Source organism: Cavia porcellus, unplaced genomic scaffold (genome assembly GCF_034190915.1).
Source record: "Cavia porcellus strain 051 isolate PalLab524CR breed Dunkin Hartley unplaced genomic scaffold, mCavPor4.1 scaffold_6, whole genome shotgun sequence".
Taxonomy (NCBI): Eukaryota; Metazoa; Chordata; class Mammalia; order Rodentia; family Caviidae; genus Cavia; species Cavia porcellus.
In genome coordinates, this window is record NW_026947489.1 from 44,933,046 (window position 1) to 44,951,148 (window position 18,103).

The 18,103-nt window shown below is 36.8% G+C and overlaps 1 protein-coding gene across 1 annotated transcript in view; it reads right to left on the minus strand.

The window, feature by feature from the left end:
- Window positions 1-18,103, minus strand: part of Dgki (diacylglycerol kinase iota) — a 466,489-nt gene that overhangs the window by 185,043 nt on the left and 263,343 nt on the right. The window contains 2 exon segments of the mRNA XM_063250554.1: window positions 2,264-2,401; window positions 3,729-3,842. Of these exon segments, the coding sequence (XP_063106624.1) occupies window positions 2,264-2,401; window positions 3,729-3,842 (252 nt within the window).

The following is an 18,103-nucleotide window of genomic DNA, read 5'->3' on the forward strand; positions in this document are numbered from 1 at the left end:
TAAATAAAGAATGGTAGTGTTTCCAGCTAACTATCAATTTTTTTTTTAAAGCCAGGCAAATTTAGCAGGGGGGGGGGCGTAGTATACCAACTTTAGTGACACTAATGTTAATAAGTTCTGATAACCCACTGCCATCGGACCAGCCGCTAACTATCAAATTTATGTTCCAAACTGACTGCACCACTATCAGAAGTGTTTGAACTCTTTAACATTTAAAAAATAACTTTATTACAGTTTTATATGCCCTTAATTAGTATGATTTTTGCTTCACAGGAGGGAGAAGTTGTCTCATTAAAGAAAAATAAATGAAAGAACAAGAACAACAGAAAGACTCATGTAGGAGGAAAGATACACACTTGCCTTGATTTCTGAACAAAGTGAGTCAGGCCATACAAGGACACCCCTCTGTCCTAGCCTGTAATCACTCAGTAGATAAATTAGCCTTTTGAAAAGGTTTCACCCAAATGGGGAGAAAGGGAAGAAACTAAACACACAGAACTATGCCAAACTCATGTCTGACTCCCCTGGCTTCATATTTGAAAATGTCCAGTTCCTGCATTAAAATACCATTCCTTAGTAAAGACAGTGTGGTGATCCTGCCAAAAGCACAGGCATGTTTTCCTCATCTACCATTTATGTTCTTTTGGCTACAATTCTAACCTATGCCTTGGCGTTCACTGATAGCTAAGGAAAACATCTGGTCATAATCTCCTAAATAATATTCCAATTTAGGCTGTTTTTACATTATTCATATTTTCCAGGAAAATGTGCCTTACTTGCCTACACATATCCCAAAAAATCCATTTCCAAATACCTTTAATTATCTGAATTGATATTCCCTGGCTGCATCAAGAAGTATTCCATTTCTTAAGTTGTTGAAAAGAAAATTAAATAAGGATTTCTGTTATAGGCCAAACCACTCCAAGCTGAGTAAGAGAAGGACCTTAAATTTTCCCTGTGGTACTCTTTTTTCTTACTTCAGCTGTTTTCTATCCAATTTCTACAAGTTCAACCAAACACATTAGCTAAAAGTATCACATCCTTTGTTGTTAAACAGTATTGTTACATTACTGAATCAAGTTCATCCAAGCAATTGGGATACTTAGTGAAGACTATTCATTTTAGGGTCACAATTTAGGCAAAAAAACAATGAAGACAAAGTAAAACCAAATGGCTTTGCCACTGAGAAACTTGAGCTTCTATGACAATTGGTCAGGAATAAATGGGTCTTGGTTTGGTCTAAAATAACCTGGAGTTCAATCTATTTTAAGGCTGAAACATACATTTTTGAGTTATTGAAGACTGATATAGACTTCACCCTAACCTGTATCTCCAGCCCTTTTTAAATGTTTAAACATTTTGACACTTTTTTGCTAAGTTGCTCAAACTGAACAGAGGTTGAGCTTGCAATCTTCCTGCCTCACCCTCCACAATCTTGTCCACAATCAGTGGCACGGTTCAACATAGCAAAGATGTTGCTTAATGTATGGATATCTGGCCCTTATTTTTGCATTTTCTTAATGAGAAGGTCTAGAGCTTTATATCTGCATTTTAACAAGTACATCCAGAAATTCTTATGTGTATCAACATCTGATAACAACAGAAAAAAAAGTAGAAAATATGAAGAAAGTGTCTACCCAGTGACCTACTAAATGTATCAGAAGCTGAAGCCAGAACTTAGAATCAAATGGTCATTTACAATGTGATTCTTTGGTTTGATTTGGTTTTTAGTGGGGTGAAATAAAAGCCCAGTCACTAAGAGAAAATACTAAAGCAAAACATTTATTTAGACACATTGAACAATGTAATGAACCTGACTTAGGTAAGATTTCCTATGCTTAAATGATATTTAATAGCGGGCTGGAAATCTCAGGAGGCATCTTTCTACTGAAGATCATATATCCAAATCTTCTGAGCATACATTCTGCATGTTCTCATAGGTTCTTTAATTAACTTGAAAAAAAATTTTTTTAAATGGATACATGGCTTTCTAGTGTAGAAGCTTTCTATTGTGGAAAAGATAGCTCTCTAAGTGCTAGCGCTTAGTATGAATTTTGCATGTTTAAAAGCCTATGGAGTAGGATCAGTGGGCAGTGTGCTATTATTATCTCTTACCGTAGGGCTGGAAGGCATAAACTCAAAAAGCTTTCCTGTTAACTTCTGGAGAGGAACTAGCATGCTACCCTACAAACAGACATGCATTTCCTGGGGCCCCAGGGAATGCTTCTAAGCTCCACTTTGCTGAAGAAAAGACTTTTCTAACCTTACATACACCATCTTCCAGTTCTTCTGGAGGCAAGTCTGGGTTTCTTTCCACATGCAGGTTCCAGCGATCGAGCTGTACAATTGTACCATCTTCTACTTGGCATAGGATCTTAGAAACAGGTTCATCAGTGTAACCCTGGCAACAAAATCAGAAAGCATACCCATTGTTGTCAGGAGTAGAAAGCCATGTAACAATGGTAGAAGAGGCCTGCTGTGATTAGTTCTACATAGTTTGTAATCAGAAAGGCTAGGAAAGTGGACTGCTCTCCTTAAGTCACTTTAGAACTTAAGACAACATCCACATACACAAAACATGAGTTCTGGTTGGTTGGAGCTAAGAGACTATTTTGGCCAGCACTGGGAAACCAATAGCCACTGGTGAGCACTGAGGCTGATGGTGGATGGCTTCTTTTACTAGAGTTAAAAACAGAACTCTTCATACATTTTACTGAAGAAATGTGAGTGATAAATGGAATAAATGTATGTGGCAAGGGAAAATCAAGCAAGGCATGATCTGATCAGCAGCTTTCTCCTATTAATTTCCATTTGACTTGCTCTTCCTTGACCTTATCTTAGGACCCCATCCCTCCATGACCTGAGACAGATCAAACTGTGGACCACTGCTGCTAGAAAGTTACTTACTACTTGAGGTTCTACTACTTACAGCATGATTATTAAGGACAGTCAGTTGTTGATTTAGTTGTGAGAAATAAGCACTGCTAATACCTTGGTTACTTCACATACATATGTTAGTTAATATTCTGCCTACCTAACATAAAACAAAACAAAAACCTGTGAAAGTTATGTTCACTCAAAGGTCAGATTAATATACTCTATGCACCTGAAAAAGTTTCATGAAAGAGATCCCAGGGAAGGCAATGTTCTAAGCTGATAAAAAGGGGAAAATTCTGTATGATACTGTCTCATACCTTCTTCTAGAAAATGAGTGAAATAGCTAGCTATAGGTAAGGTGCATCTCGCACACCTGCTTGCAGTTGGCACACAGTGAAGTCAGGGACTCAAATAGTAAGGCTGTAACAATACTCTTCAGAAAAACCCAACATCTAAAAAAAAAAGTCATAATGCTCATAAAGAACAGGTTGGAAATCTAAACCAGATGTATTATTCTGGCCAGAGCTAAAGGTCAGGGTGAATTCAAATTTGTAAGATTATTTTACACAAAGTTTGGAACCAGCCCATCCACTGTGTTCTGGTAAATGATGATGCCTTGAGGTCCCAGGCCTGTGAACTAAGTACAAACTTCTCTTATACTTGGTTTTCTCTTTGCCTCCCAATGCTTGTACTGAACAAGCAATGTAATAAAATTAAGGGCATTTTGATTCTCATTTCTAACTTATTCCTTGGATAGCAGCAGCAGGCTGTTTCCATGGGGCTAATGTGAGCACATCCAACACCAGGACACTGTTCACTGATGGCAGGCTTAACCTGGGAGAAGTTCTTACCCCTCCCCAGTTGAGAGTTCGAGCCAAGTCATTCCCTGTACCCAGAGGAAGAACTCCCACAGGAGGCTGGGGACTCAGCTGCAGTTCATCCAGGATGGAAAGAATCCAGCCCACCTACAGGCATATCAGGGACCAGAATAGAGAAAATAAACAAAAGTGAGTTACAAAGACGGAAAGTTGAGAAGAAGAGTCTACGAAGAGATAAACAGAATAGTTTCATTTTTCTTTGAATCGTTTATTTTAATCTAGTAGGTGGGAGACAGAAAGGTTAACTCTCATGGGCACTTTCAAAATGGAAGGCTCATACTAGGAAAAGGAAAATTCTGTACTTGCTTGATCCTATAAGCAAAACTAGACCTATTCATCTATGTATTTAGTAAGAAATGTACCTTAAAGTTTATGAGAATTTAGAAATTAAGGAGGTAATATAAAAGGGTACAAGCGACAATAAAGGACTCAGAATTAGACTGAATTTTAATTTTGTGTCATATGGGTTGTGTAACCTTGATTAAATTATTTTAAATCACTAAGATTTATTTACCTGATTTGCAAATGGTATAATAATACCTACTTCCAGGTTTGTTTGCAGATTAAACTAAAATGTATATAAAATGAAGCCTGTTAACATGGTCCATGGCTTGTAAGCACTTATTAAGAGGTTAGTCTCTATTCACCATCTTGGAAATTAGTAGTGTTTTTCTGAGTATGCCTATACTTTAATGAAACATTATAAGAATATAATTATGGATATACCTACTACCTATTGTACATTTAGGGAGAAAATAGATACTTACATAGTAGAATCAGATATCTTATTTAATTTTTTTCTCAGATAAATAATATTTTGGACATCTTCTTGTAAACTATTTAGAAAAATTACTCAAAAGCTAGAAATAGCATTTTTTTACCATGTCTTTGAAGCATAGTGTTTCGCAGGCCTACCTAAGATTTTTATAATTGTACATTAGTAGTAGAAATGCAAATAGAAGAAAAGTTTACTCTGAAAGAAGGGAATGAAGCTGACATTTTAAAATGGAAGGGTATCTTGTATTCCTGGATAGGCACAACCAATATTGTCACTGAGATCCATTAACAATGGCCATCACCAAGAACTCAAAGAACAACAAGTGAAGGCAAGATTATGGGGATGTAAACAGGTATAAAAACTATGGAAATCAGTATGGAGATTTTTCAAAAACTAAAAATAGAAGTTCTTTTCAATCCAGCTATACATCTTCTAGTTATATTCTTGAAAGAATTAAAAACATCATATTACAGTAATAAATGCATACCTGTATTTATAGCAATACAGTTTACAATAGCTAAAACTTGATAGTGGCCCATCAACACATGTTGATAGAGAAAATGTGGCACATAAACAAAATGGAGCACTACTAAGCACAAACAAGGGTGAATTTTAGTCATTTATAGGACAATTAATACACCTTGAAATCATAATGCTAAGTGAAACAAATCAGATGCAATTGATTAAATATTGAATGGTTTCTCTTACATGAGAAACATCTACAGTATAAATTATTTTTGAAGTAAAAGACAGATAATAAACAGGAAGATAATTGTAAAGATGGAAAGGGACCTGGGGATGGAGGATAGTGGGAGGGCAGTCATTCTGAATACAGAGCAGGAGAGGAAACCCACAAACGGGAATATAGAGTGGAATAAGCAAAAAGGATCAAAATCTGATGCAGATATGTATCAGTTATGTAACACAAACAAATTAATAGAAAAATAGAAGATCACTTTAAAAGTTGTACTTTTAATTTCTATTAGACATCAATTTTGTCTCATGTTTATGAAGATATTCTGACATAAAGTACATAATTCTTTTTCTCTACTTTTCTCTGATAAATCAGCTTTCTCATCCTCCTTGTTCCCTCATTTAAGTGCCAAGAAAATTTTTCATTTGTATTCATTTCATATTTGTATGACGATCACTTTTAAAATAATATTTTAATAGCACACCTAGTAAAAATGATCACTTATAAACCACAAAACTAAGCAAATAAAATAGAGATAAATGAGTTTAAAAATGATAATGTACTATGGCTTGTATTCAACAGTTTAGAGTAATAAAAAGATTATATTATTGATTGTTTTCTAGATACTATGCCTAATCAAAGTCTTTTTAATGAATTACCTCACAAAACCTGAAAATAACCACTGGATCATTGTAATTTTCATCTCTACTTTATAAATAAGCAAACTGAGACTTGAAAGGTTAAGTGAACTCTTAACATCTTATGGTTTCCCAGCAGAACAGGTATTCAAACGTTGGTATGACCAGCTCCTTACCACTACATTCAGTAAATATCTAAACTCAATTCCTGATTGGGCCTGATGAACCTGGAGGCAGTGACATGTAACTTTGGAGTCTTTGAAGCTGGAGAAATCTTAGAAATTGCTGAATGAAATTTAGTTAGCTTACAGATTTATTTATTCAGGTACAAAGAAATCCTGTAATTTTCTCAAGTCTTTCTAAGTGGCAGAGTCAAACACTATTTGACTTTCTGACTTCCATCTAAAATACTTCTTCCTCCACGGTGACTCCCTCCCAGGATTACAACTTGCCACCAGTGAATGATGTCTAAAGTTATGTGCATCTTCTGATATGGCACAAAATAAAGTATCCTAAAAATATGGATCTATAAAAATATCAACAAGTCCATACATTCCCCTAAACAGAGCAATTTTCTCCAACAAAAAGCTTAGATTTTGACCTAGGATTTCTTTAGCACCTCTTTTATACACAGAGCCACTAAGGCTTGATGTTTAGGAAAAAGAAACAAACAAGAGCAGATGCCAAATTAATTCCAATGACTGTATCAGACACTGTTCTTTTGCTGCTAGAAGTATAAGCTAAACACAATGGAAATGGAGATTTTTAATAAACTATAAGAAAGGATTATAGAGCCTTAAAAGGGTATAAACATTCCGAAAGCCCAGCACTCTGAGATCAAGGCAGCAGACACAAGCACCCATGAGTTAGAACTAGACTCACAGATAGGAAATTAAATTTAGCAGAAATCTAATTCAGCATCTTGTCCAGAGAAGAAAAAAGAAGGCCTTCTCTTTAAAACTTGTGTGAGGTGATCATTCAATACACCATTTTTGATTTGCACTCACATTAGCCCATTTTATTTCATGTAGATTTAAATTAGAAACGTTAAATTTTATATTCAGCAGAAATATGTCACCTTCTTTGTAAAGATACTATATTACTGTGTGTTTCCACTTTCAACACCCATTTTTCTGTAGACATGTCAATGATAAAGGACTAAGACAGGAGGGGGAGGAGAAGGAGGGAAGAAAAAAGCAAAAAAGGGAAAGAAAAGGAAAGGAAAGGAAACGAAAAGGAGAAAAAGGCAAAGGTAAAGCTGGGATAAACACTTGGAGTAGCCTGGATCCTGGTCCTGGAAGGAGGAGAGGAAGCAGAGAAGTTTGGTTTCCATTGACAGTGAGGAAGAAAAATGTACTCCGCCCCCACCCCTCCCCCCCGACAGGAGACTATACACCACAGTGTTCCTCTGGGCAGGAAGATGAAATGTAACAAAACCATGAATAACTGACATAGGAGAGGGGGTGTGGCTTAGGCTGAGTGGAAAAGGAGTTGAGGGGAATCACAAGGTCTACATAGCTCTGCCTCTCAGGACTCCATATCTACAATTTTGAGTTTCCACCAGATGTACACAACATAAAAGACCAGGACAAAAGATGCCCACTATATTGACTCTTTCACAGCAGCACCTGCCTCTGTCTGCCAGAGCTAGTATTTACTTTTATTTTTGCTTTTCTCTTTTATTCTTTCTTCAGCCAAAGTTTGCTCTTCAGAACCAATTGCTCCCTTACTTTTCAATTAAACTTTTGGTACCATTTTTGGCCTATCTTGTTCAATTCTTTGTGCAAGGTGAGAAGGACCAGATTACGTGTAATCAGTGAGCTATCCATAAAGGATTTACCCAGTAACATAACCACTGTCCTGGAAAGTAGAGACATGCCATGGCTGGAAGAAGCCAACAAAGCTTCTCTAGTAAATGCTTGAGCTGATTTCTCAAAGGACTGAGGTATGAGTCAAAACTCAAGGCCTATTAAACTAAGGCAAGGTGAGATAAGACTCCAGGGAAGGCAAGACCTGACTGAACCTGCTGGTGACAAGGAGGCTAGCAAACAGCAGTGGCAAACACCAACACACCTGCAGTAGTGCACATCCTCTCCCCTTTGTCTGCCTTAAACAATTTTTAGAATCAGGCACCTCCTTGCTGTTTCTCTACCCTCATCCACTTATAGCTATCTTCTATTCTCTCTAATAAACCACACCCTGCCAGCTCCTACTACTTGCTGTTTTTTTTTGGGGGGAGTTGGGTTTTTTTTTTTTTGCTTGTTTGTTAGCTGGGTTTTGTTTTGTTTTGCATCCTTTTTTGGTACCTCAGAATAAGAATGAAGAAGGAAAGCCGCTTAGAGGATTGCTGGTGTTCCCCCTTTCCCCAGCTCCTCCTATGGTGGGAGCCTCAGTCACCTAACAGAAAGTGCAACTTTAATCTGAAAGTTCTAGAAACAATCCCAAACTACCAGAAAGTGGTAGTGAAATGACAGAGACAGAAAAGTAGAAATCAGACAACTCCCTCTGAAGATAAGCTAGCAAAGGAAGATTTTAAATCCCTCATAATGCTAATACTAAAAAAGATGGCAAAGTGGATTCATTTATTGCCTATGAAAGGCAAGTCATTTCCAAGTGACTTTGAAAAAGTGCTCTATAACTTGTGCAAGTTGAGGATGTGTCTGCTCAAAGTCATTGTGGGTACCAGTGTTCTGTCCTTATTCAGACCTGTTTATTACAGTTTGTTTTCTCATAGAAGGTATCAAGAGCTCTGGTAATACTGCACTACAGTTCCACAACAGCCCGCAGGAACGTGGACTTCTCACCTTCTTCCCTCCTCTGCCAATGCAGAAAAGATAAAAGTATAATTGACTTGAACAAAAAGGTGTTTCTGCTTTACAAATTGGATAGATATATATTCTATCTCCATGTCACAGTAGCCAGGTGATCAAATATTCAGTTTCTCCCTGAGTACAAGCAGATAGCTTGTATTTCATCATTATATCACTACATTAAATGTCCCTTACCATTCAGAGCAAGTTTTTTTTGGTTCTGTTCTGTTTTCATCTTGAAATTCTATTATGCACAATCAACATGAGGCTGCTAGTCCCTTGGCTCAGGTGGGTCTGGGCCATTTCATGTGTCTTTGTTGTATATTTGTGGCTGCCTCAATGTCCTGAATAGATTTAAAACATTACCCTTAATGGTCGTCTTGACTTTGGGTGATCACATGGTGCCAGATCTAAGAAAAGAAAAGTTTTCTTTTCTTTCCCAATGACTACGTTACCATTCTGCAGCCAGGATTCCCAAAGGCCCCATAATGCAGAGTTCAAGGGTCCAGAACAAGTGAGCCCACTGGGACTGAGCCTGGTATAGGGCAGCTTTCCAACATGGTGCCGATATAAAGCACCTTAATGGAAGAGAGGTTTATTTTCATTCATGGTTTCAGAAGACTTGTGCCAGGCAGGACCATTACAGCAGAGGGAGCTTGTGAAGCAAAGTTGCTTAGCTCATGGTGGCTGGGAAGCAAAGCACAGGAGTGGAACACCAGAGAGAAAGGAACCAGGAACCAGTGATAGCACCCATGGTTATGCTTCCACGATTCACCCTGACTCATCCAGAAGTGTGCTTTACTAATTCTCTAAGCAACTTCCAAGCCAGTGAAGCAGACATTTAAACTCAACCATCACTCCCAGCTCTATCATACTCTGACAGTTTAAACTTAGGCAAGTCACTCAATCTGTTTGTCTGACACTGAAAGAATAACAGGACTTCCATCTTAGTGTTATTTTCCTAATTAAATGATGTGTAGACATTGCTCTGCTTGTATCTGACAATAGAAAATGCTGAACAAAAATTAACTACTATAAATCAACTATATTATTTTTCCCTTTCTCTCATTTCATCAATAAATCCATTTCCTAAAAGCAAAATGTCCTTTTCCTATAGTTCCATTTTAAAAAATTAGCCCTAAGTGGGCAAAGCATTTCTGTCTTTGGCTGCCATCAAATTAAGAACCCTTTCTTTTGGAGATTATAAAGAACAATAAAAAGCAAGTTCCCCTATCATAAAATTAGGTTATGAAAAAAACTTGGACACAAATACACCTATAATAGAAAGTAAAATAAAAGATGTTGATAATAATCTATGTCTTCATCCTCATAAGAACAAAACTATATAAAAGATCTTAAGGCCCAAAGCTGAAAACTTTGCCACCACACCAGGCAGAAGCTTGTTCTGTTGGAAGTCTGGTACTGCAGAGCAAGTTTGTGAGCAGATGTTATGTGCCAGTGCTGCACTATCCCCAAACTATCTCCACCAACCCACCCAGCACTTTTCTGATTAAATTATTTAATGCACTGCAACATGCAGTGCTTGACATATTTTCTACCAGAACTGTAAAAAGTTATCCTGAATGAGCCAAATCATGTTCCAGCTTGCAGAGTTGTTTCCCTCCTTAGTTAGAAAAAACACAGTTCACAGATTTAGAACATCAGGGCCTCCACCTCCTCACTAAGCAGCCACGGGAAAGAGCAGCAGCTGGTCAATGCTGCCACCACCTGTCCATTGCAGGCTGTAGCTGTTACTGAGTGATTCCAGGCAATAGTTTCCATCTTTGGCTAGTAACAGGAGTCACGGATGAGGGAAGCATGTGATCATGCACTGACAGTTTTTCTGTCAAGAATAAGTCCACATTGTAGAACAGTATAGGTGGCAAAAAATATCCTGAGTATTCAAAGGAAGGTTGATGACATTTTCAACTCAGAAATAAAATCAAAATATAGCGCTGAATGCTTTCTTGTATGTACACAGCCCTCTGTATCCACAGCTTCTAAATCAGAGGACTCCATAAACTAAGGATTAAAAATTTTTTGAAAACTAGTTGAGTCTGGGCTGGAGATTTAGCTCAGCGGTATAAGCACCTGCCTGCTAAGTACGAGGTCGTGAGTTCGATCCCCGGTACCAAAAAAAAAAAAAAAAAAAAACAGTTGAGTATGTACTGAACATGAGTAGATTCCCTTCTTGTCACCGTTCCCTAGACAATATAATTATGTGTAGAACACAGACATTAGGTATTTAGGTATTATATGAGGTGTGTTGGTTAAAAATGCAAGCAATGTTACCTTTTAAAATACTTTATTACAATAAAAGATACATTGCCATGAATTCCTCTTCAAATGCTGTCCTTCATTTCAAGTATACTTATCCTATGGTTCTTGGTATTTTCTCAAGCAGTTCTAGCAGATCTCCTCTGTATGTGTCTTTGTTGTATATTTGTGGCTGCCTCAATGTCCTGAATAGATTTAAAACATTTACCCTTAATGGTCGTCTTGACTTTGGGTGATCACATGGTGCCAGATCTAAGAAGCAAGATGGATGATGCCACACTGTAATGCTTTCACCTGCCTGCTTTTCCATGGGATAACACCCAGCAGCAAATATTCACCAGATTTTTGATCAGTCCTCCTATAAACACTGAAGAACAAGAACTTCTAGAACAGCTTGATAAAGTGGCTAGAGAAATGGAACAAAAGTGTTTAAAGTGAAGGAGAATATTTTGAGGAGGATTAATGGTAATATGTCTTATACTATAATATTTTAATTTAAATATTCTGCATATATTTTAATCACACTTCATAAGGTAGTCCACAGATCATGTCAAGTATACAGAAGGATGTGCATAAAATCCTTGTAAATAGTGTACCATTTTATACAGGGAACTTAAGCACAGGCAGAATTTAGTATCCACAAGGGGGTACTCTGATAATGAGAAAGAGGACTAAACTATCATTTTTCCTTTTGATATTTTCACTCATGAACTTAATTGTTTACAAAGTCAACAAATGTTTAAAGAAATGTGCTTAAAATTCATCCAAAAGAAATCAAGACAGAAGTGAAAGTCTGGGCTTTTTTCTTTCTTAAGTAGAATGTGTGTTTAGGATACTCATTTGCTGATCCCCGTGAATACACTGATGCTATGTATACTGTGGGCTGTCTTCGTGAGTCAGAATGGAACACAGGTAGGCTGTGAGCTCCAGGAAGGAAAGGGGTTTGGAAAAACCTGCTTTCCCTGTCAATTAAAAGAAAATAATGATGTCTTCCTTGCCTGGGCTGCAGCAAGTCAGGAGAGTACCTGCCATTTAAGATGTCTCCAAACTGAGGGCAGCCACGTGAACAAGAAATGAGCATACATTCATAGTTAAAGTCAATTTCTTTCCAGACTTTTAACATGACATTAAGGGGACTAAAGTGGAATTTCTGATCTAGTCCAGTTCATCAAAATTAGAAGTCCAGTGGACAGGGACCATGGACTAAACCCTAAGAGGACACAAGAGAGTTTGTGGGGGTTAGGTGTCTTTATTGTTTAAGCAGGCTGGAAGGTATGGAAGATCATACAGGTATAACTGAAACCAAGAAACTGAGGAAATATACAATTGCCTCTTGGCCAAAGAGTGACTATTTCTGGTTCATAAACATGGGGTTTGAGCTCTTTTGTGGGTCAGCAGAAATTTATCTTAGCCTAGGCTTCAAATAAGGAAACCAGATCATCTGATATCTGTAACTGCACAAATCCATGACAGAGACAGGAGGTCTTGTGCTACCCATGAGAACAGCCACTGGCCATGTGCTGTGATTGAGGCCTTGATAGCAGCCAATTCAAACTGGATTTTCTTTGTCAAGATGGTAGAATGCAAAATATTTCACTAATCACCTTTAAAGATTGCATGGTGACATGATATTCGAGATAAATAACAAAGTATATTTCACCTACACTTATTTTTGCTTTTTCAAAAAACTTTTTAAAGTACCTTTTAGAAAACTGACTATTATCAGTATGGTTTACATTTCTCTTTAACAGCACCTGTCAATATTATTATAATTCTACCTACAGCTGTGAAGAACTTTAGAGACCTAATATATCCCTTTACAGATAAAGTCACAAAAATGTCACAAAAATGGTGGCACAATCGCCTCATCCACCTCTACCTCCAAATGTATTTTTCTGAGCTAGATCATTCTGTCTCTTATAGTTTTAATAACATACATTTTAAAGTAGCTAATACAGAAGCCTAACAATTTTGTTTTAAAATAATGAAAAATTTCTATACATTAAATAATACTCTGCATACAAAATAATACAGATCAGAAGCAATATATCCTTATCTTAATCAAAAACTATTCTATCTCTGCTCCCTCTTTGAGTCTTTTCACCACACTGGCAGGATGCTGACAGCTCCTACACTGATGGATATGCTGACTAACTAAAGGCTAAACACCTCATGTCAAACATTTACCTGACATTCTCAAGAAGTACACTGCACTTGCCGAAAGCCAGTAGGTTTTCATCATAAATCCATCAGGCTGCCTTTCTTTATACAGATTCTGCCTCCACTCAGAATAAAAAGTTTCACATTCTGAACCAATACAGATTACAAACCATGATAAATATTGTGCAAACCACATATGTTTTGGGTTTTGTTTTGGGTTTTTTTGTTTTGTTTTGTTTTGTCTTGTTTTTACAAAACATTTCCTTTTAATAAGATAAAATAAAACCTAGCTTTACGTAAGGTACAGAGTTTTGGTTCTGTGTAACTGACAAGCAGATATCACTATTAACAAAAACTGTTAGCTCAGAAGTCTGTATATCTTGGGCATTCTATTGCAAGTAAGTAACTAGTAGACTTTTGAGTTATATAAGAAGTTGAAGACTGATATTATGAATACAGGTAAAGTCTATAAGAAGAAAAGGGACCTGCTTAGCACATAATAAAGGTATTTAACTTTGAGCAATATCTATTAATTGTGCTATATTTAATGATAATGTACCAGAAAGTCCAGCAAAGAAAAGTAGGAGAACTGGGTAGCATTTGTGTTATGCATGTTATAAAGGGGATAAAAATGACAACACAGAATTTGTACATATTGAACACTGATTAGATTTGGCTATTAGAAGTTGATTCAAGTCTCTCACTCATCATTCTTTGGTTTTTCCCAGACACTCTACTGAAACTGCTTTCTTGAAAACACCAGATACTTGCTAGTCTACAAGTGTATGTTATTTCTTCAGTCTCATCTTAAATATCACCACTGCCCATTTCTGGAATTTTCTTTTTCAGTTTGTTTTCTTGACAGAACAACTCCTAGTTTTCCTTCCATTCTTCTGTCTTTTCATTGGCCTCTAGACATTGGCATGAATTTGCTAATCATGTTTCATGAGTATTGGGATTGGGATCTTTTATTTTATGCTTTGAAATTCTGTGTTTTCAAATACGTATCTAACTGGAGAGATTGTCTCCACAACACTTCTTACACTTATATGCAGAGTAGAGAACAGAAAGTAGCAAGAAAGGCTATCAGAGGAGAGATCTAATAGGTGGGTCAGAGGAAGTGAGCAGATCTGACTATTACGCATCCAATGAAATTATGAAGTCTCCAAGCAGGGGATGTAACAGGCAGTTGATGTGGACCTGATAATTGAGTTAAGAAAAAATAACAACTATGAATTCAGGACACCCAGGACATCCTCAACTTGTCACTGTTGCTGACACTTAAACAGGGAGAAAAGAGCTGGGTAGAATACTGAAGTCATGTACAAAAGAAATTGTATTCTAAAATAAGAAAGACATTCACAGTAAAGATGCACAGTAAGTTTATCCTTTCATTAAAGATAACTAATTTTGAGGATGGCTAAGCCAAAAAACATAGTATATTTGTCCCCACAGGATTCCTTTCAACATAAATTCCTCAATAAAAGTATCTCAGAAAATTCTACAGCTTGTGGCTTAGGAAACTATACCCCAAAATGTGGCACGTTAGCACTGTGCATGCTTCGAACAGAAGGAAATTGGAAGGACAGGCAGAAGAACCTCAGAATCAAAGCTTTCCTTCTGATTTCCTCCTGAACTCCCCTCATCTCTTTCCCTTCATTTGCTCCCATAGTAAATAAAAGAAACTAAAATTCCTCTTCCTCAAGATGGATCACAGAAATTAAAGCCCTTTTTCCCTGAAGCAAGCCATGAAAACCTAGAACTATCAATCTAACTATGCTCCTACCCACTTCCTGTCTAAAAGCTGGCCATGAAGAAATTACCTGACCTACCCTGCCTGACAGTAGCTCTTAACACTCTCACACCACAGAAGGTTCTTCTCTACACCGAGAAGTAGCCCAGTAAGTCTGGGCAGTCAGGTTCTGCTAGGCTTCCCCTTTCATACACCACTACTAGGCCCATTCTGTCATCCAGTCACATCTGTACCTGGCAGTGCATTCCTCAGGAAATCCAGGTGCAACAGCAAGTAGTTTTCCCTGAGCTTCTGGGTCATCTAGCAGGTCTCCTCTGTCATGTTCAATAGTGATTAAATAAATGTTATGCTTTTCTCTTGTTAACTTGTCTCATTACAGGAGTGTTAAACTGGGTATAGTGGGGTACACCTGTAATCCTAACATTCAGTTGGCTCAGTCAAGGGGACTGCTGCAAGTTCAAGGCCAGCCTGGGGTACAAAGTGAGCTCAAGACCAGCCTGAATTGTATAGTGAAAGCTTGTATCAAAAAGCCCAAAAAAGGGAGGAGGTTAGCCATGACCTTTTTGATAGGGATGAAAGGGAGCTTACCATCTCTGCTCCTTCATTAGCATATGCCTTAATACAGTTCTCTAGAATACTGTATGCAACAGTTGAAATTTAATAAGCATGGTGAGATTTAAAAAATTCAGTTAGACAAAAATAAATAGGCTTTTCCTCTATGTGTATGACTTTATAATGAACATTTCATCAGTTAATAATTTGTGTGATGAATCTTGAAAAATAACAAACACTATATTTTCAAATGAAAAACATTATTCTCCAATAATTATCTTGAGACCACTGAAATCAATGTCCTATTTCACTCCAGTTGCATTTACTAGTATTTAATGTGTATATGATGCTGTATTAAGTGCTTTTGTGCTAGCAGAAAAAATTAGTGAGGCAATTTTGTTGCAACTTTAAGAATGAAGCATTCTAATTAGAGAGACTTAAAAAAAAAACTAAAGATGGATTGTAATACAATTTCATACATCCTAAAAATAAGACTCCAAATCTGGAAGAAAGAGACAGGAGACAACACATCTATCATGATTCTCAATTCTCTAGCTTTGCTAACTGTATCAATAAAAGTGCAGGCCAGATTGAAAAATAACTAAGATAGAATAAATAGGGAACATTATCACTTGTTTCTAGATTTCCCCCTTAAGTCTTATGTACACATATGTAGGGCTTTTTGGAGGTAACTGGACCTAAAGAATATGAATATGAATTGTGGGTGTATGATAACTGGATTAGTCCACTGATTAGCTTAACAACAAAAACAAAACTGTTGCCTTAAGACATTACCTGTCATATATATATATATATATATATATATATATATATATATATGGTTGTTTTTTCCTGTTAAATTATATATAAATATATGAAATTGAAGAGAAATATACATTCCAAAATAGTAAGAGGCTTTAATCGCAGACTTTCAGGAGCACACAGACAGAAAAACAAAAAAGAAAAAGTCATCCAGGCATGGTGGTGCACAACTGGAATCCTAGCACTGAGGAGAGTGAGGCTGGAAGATCCTCATGAGTTGAAGGCCAGCCTAAGTGATGCAGTTCAAGTCCAGCCTAAAATTCAAAATAAGACCCTGTCTAAAAATAAAAAACAAATCAGAGTCAAATTGCATCCTAGATCAAATGGACCTAACAGACATCTACAAAACAAATCATCCACGGTTACAAAAAATGTATTCTTACTAACACATGGGACATTCTCCAGGGCAGAGAGTGTGATATCCACAAACTGTCTCAACAAATTTAATAGAAGCATATTATCTTGACTTTCTTTCTGACAATAAATTAGAAATCAATGGTGAAATATTTTGGAAATTATCCAAATATGTAGAAATATACTGACTATTAATGACCAATAAAGAAAGGAAAAAATTGCGAAGGAAATCAAAGGTTTCTTCAAATAAAAACAGACACACAACATGCCTACCCCAGGGATACAGCAAAAGTGTACTCAAGGAAATTTGTATCAGTCAATATATTTTATAAAAAGTGGAGAGATCTCAATCCATTGCTGCATCTCAGGGGACTTGAAAAACAAACTCAAAATTATTAGAAGGATAGGAATAATGAACACCATAACAAATAAATGAGAACAGCAACAAAAAAATACAAAATATTGGTGAAACAAAAAGCTTGTTTTTGAAAAGATAAAAATAAATCTTTAGACTAAGAAAAGGAAGACAAGAAAAAGATGAGAAAAGGGACACTAGAACTGACACTACAGAACTATAAAGAATCATTAATGATTCTTCTGAATAACTACTAATAAATTGGATAATGTCTTAGTTATTTTTTACTCGTTGTTGAGACAAAAACCTGACACCCAAAGTTAGGGAAGGAAAGGTTTATTTCTTATAGTTCTTGGAGGTTTCAGTCCATACTCAACTGGCTCCAAGGCAGGGTGGCGTGGTAGAGCTGCCGTTGATGGTCACGGCAAACAGCAAAGTGCGGACCCAGAAGAGAGAGAGGCACACCTTCCTCCTGCCCTTACATTGGACTCTGGCACCATCCCTAGGTGGGTATAGCACTCATACCACCAAGCCAAGCGCTATACAACGAACCAACCACAAACGCTAGATATGGTTAAATCCGTAATTGCATGAGGCTTGGGGGCCACTGACATAAACCATGTCAGGTAACTTAGAGAAATGGACAAATTCTTGAATACATATACCATAACAAGACTGAAGAAGTAGGAAAGTGAAACAGACTGTAAACAAGTAATGATCATGAATCAATAATCAAAAAAATCTCTCACAGAAAACCCGTTTGCTCTGCTGAAGTCTATCAAATATTTAAATATGAACTGACAGCAATTTTTAAATCACTCCTAAAAATCAAAGAGGCCAAAATCTTTCCCATGATGAACTGCGATTCACTCCAGGGATATGAGGATGTTCTGGCATATCCAAATTTTAAAATGTGGCCTATCACATCAACAAAATGAGGGGCAAACACCACATGCACATCACAGTAAGTACACAAACAAGAGACAACCAGTGATGAGAAAGGGTGACCAGAGGTCACTCTACATGTATGACATGGTAATACACACAGAAAACCCTATAGCTTTCATTAAAAATCATTATAATTAATAATCAAAGTTAGCAAAGTTTCAGAATATAAAAATCAACATACAAAATCTGTACCATTGTTGTACATCA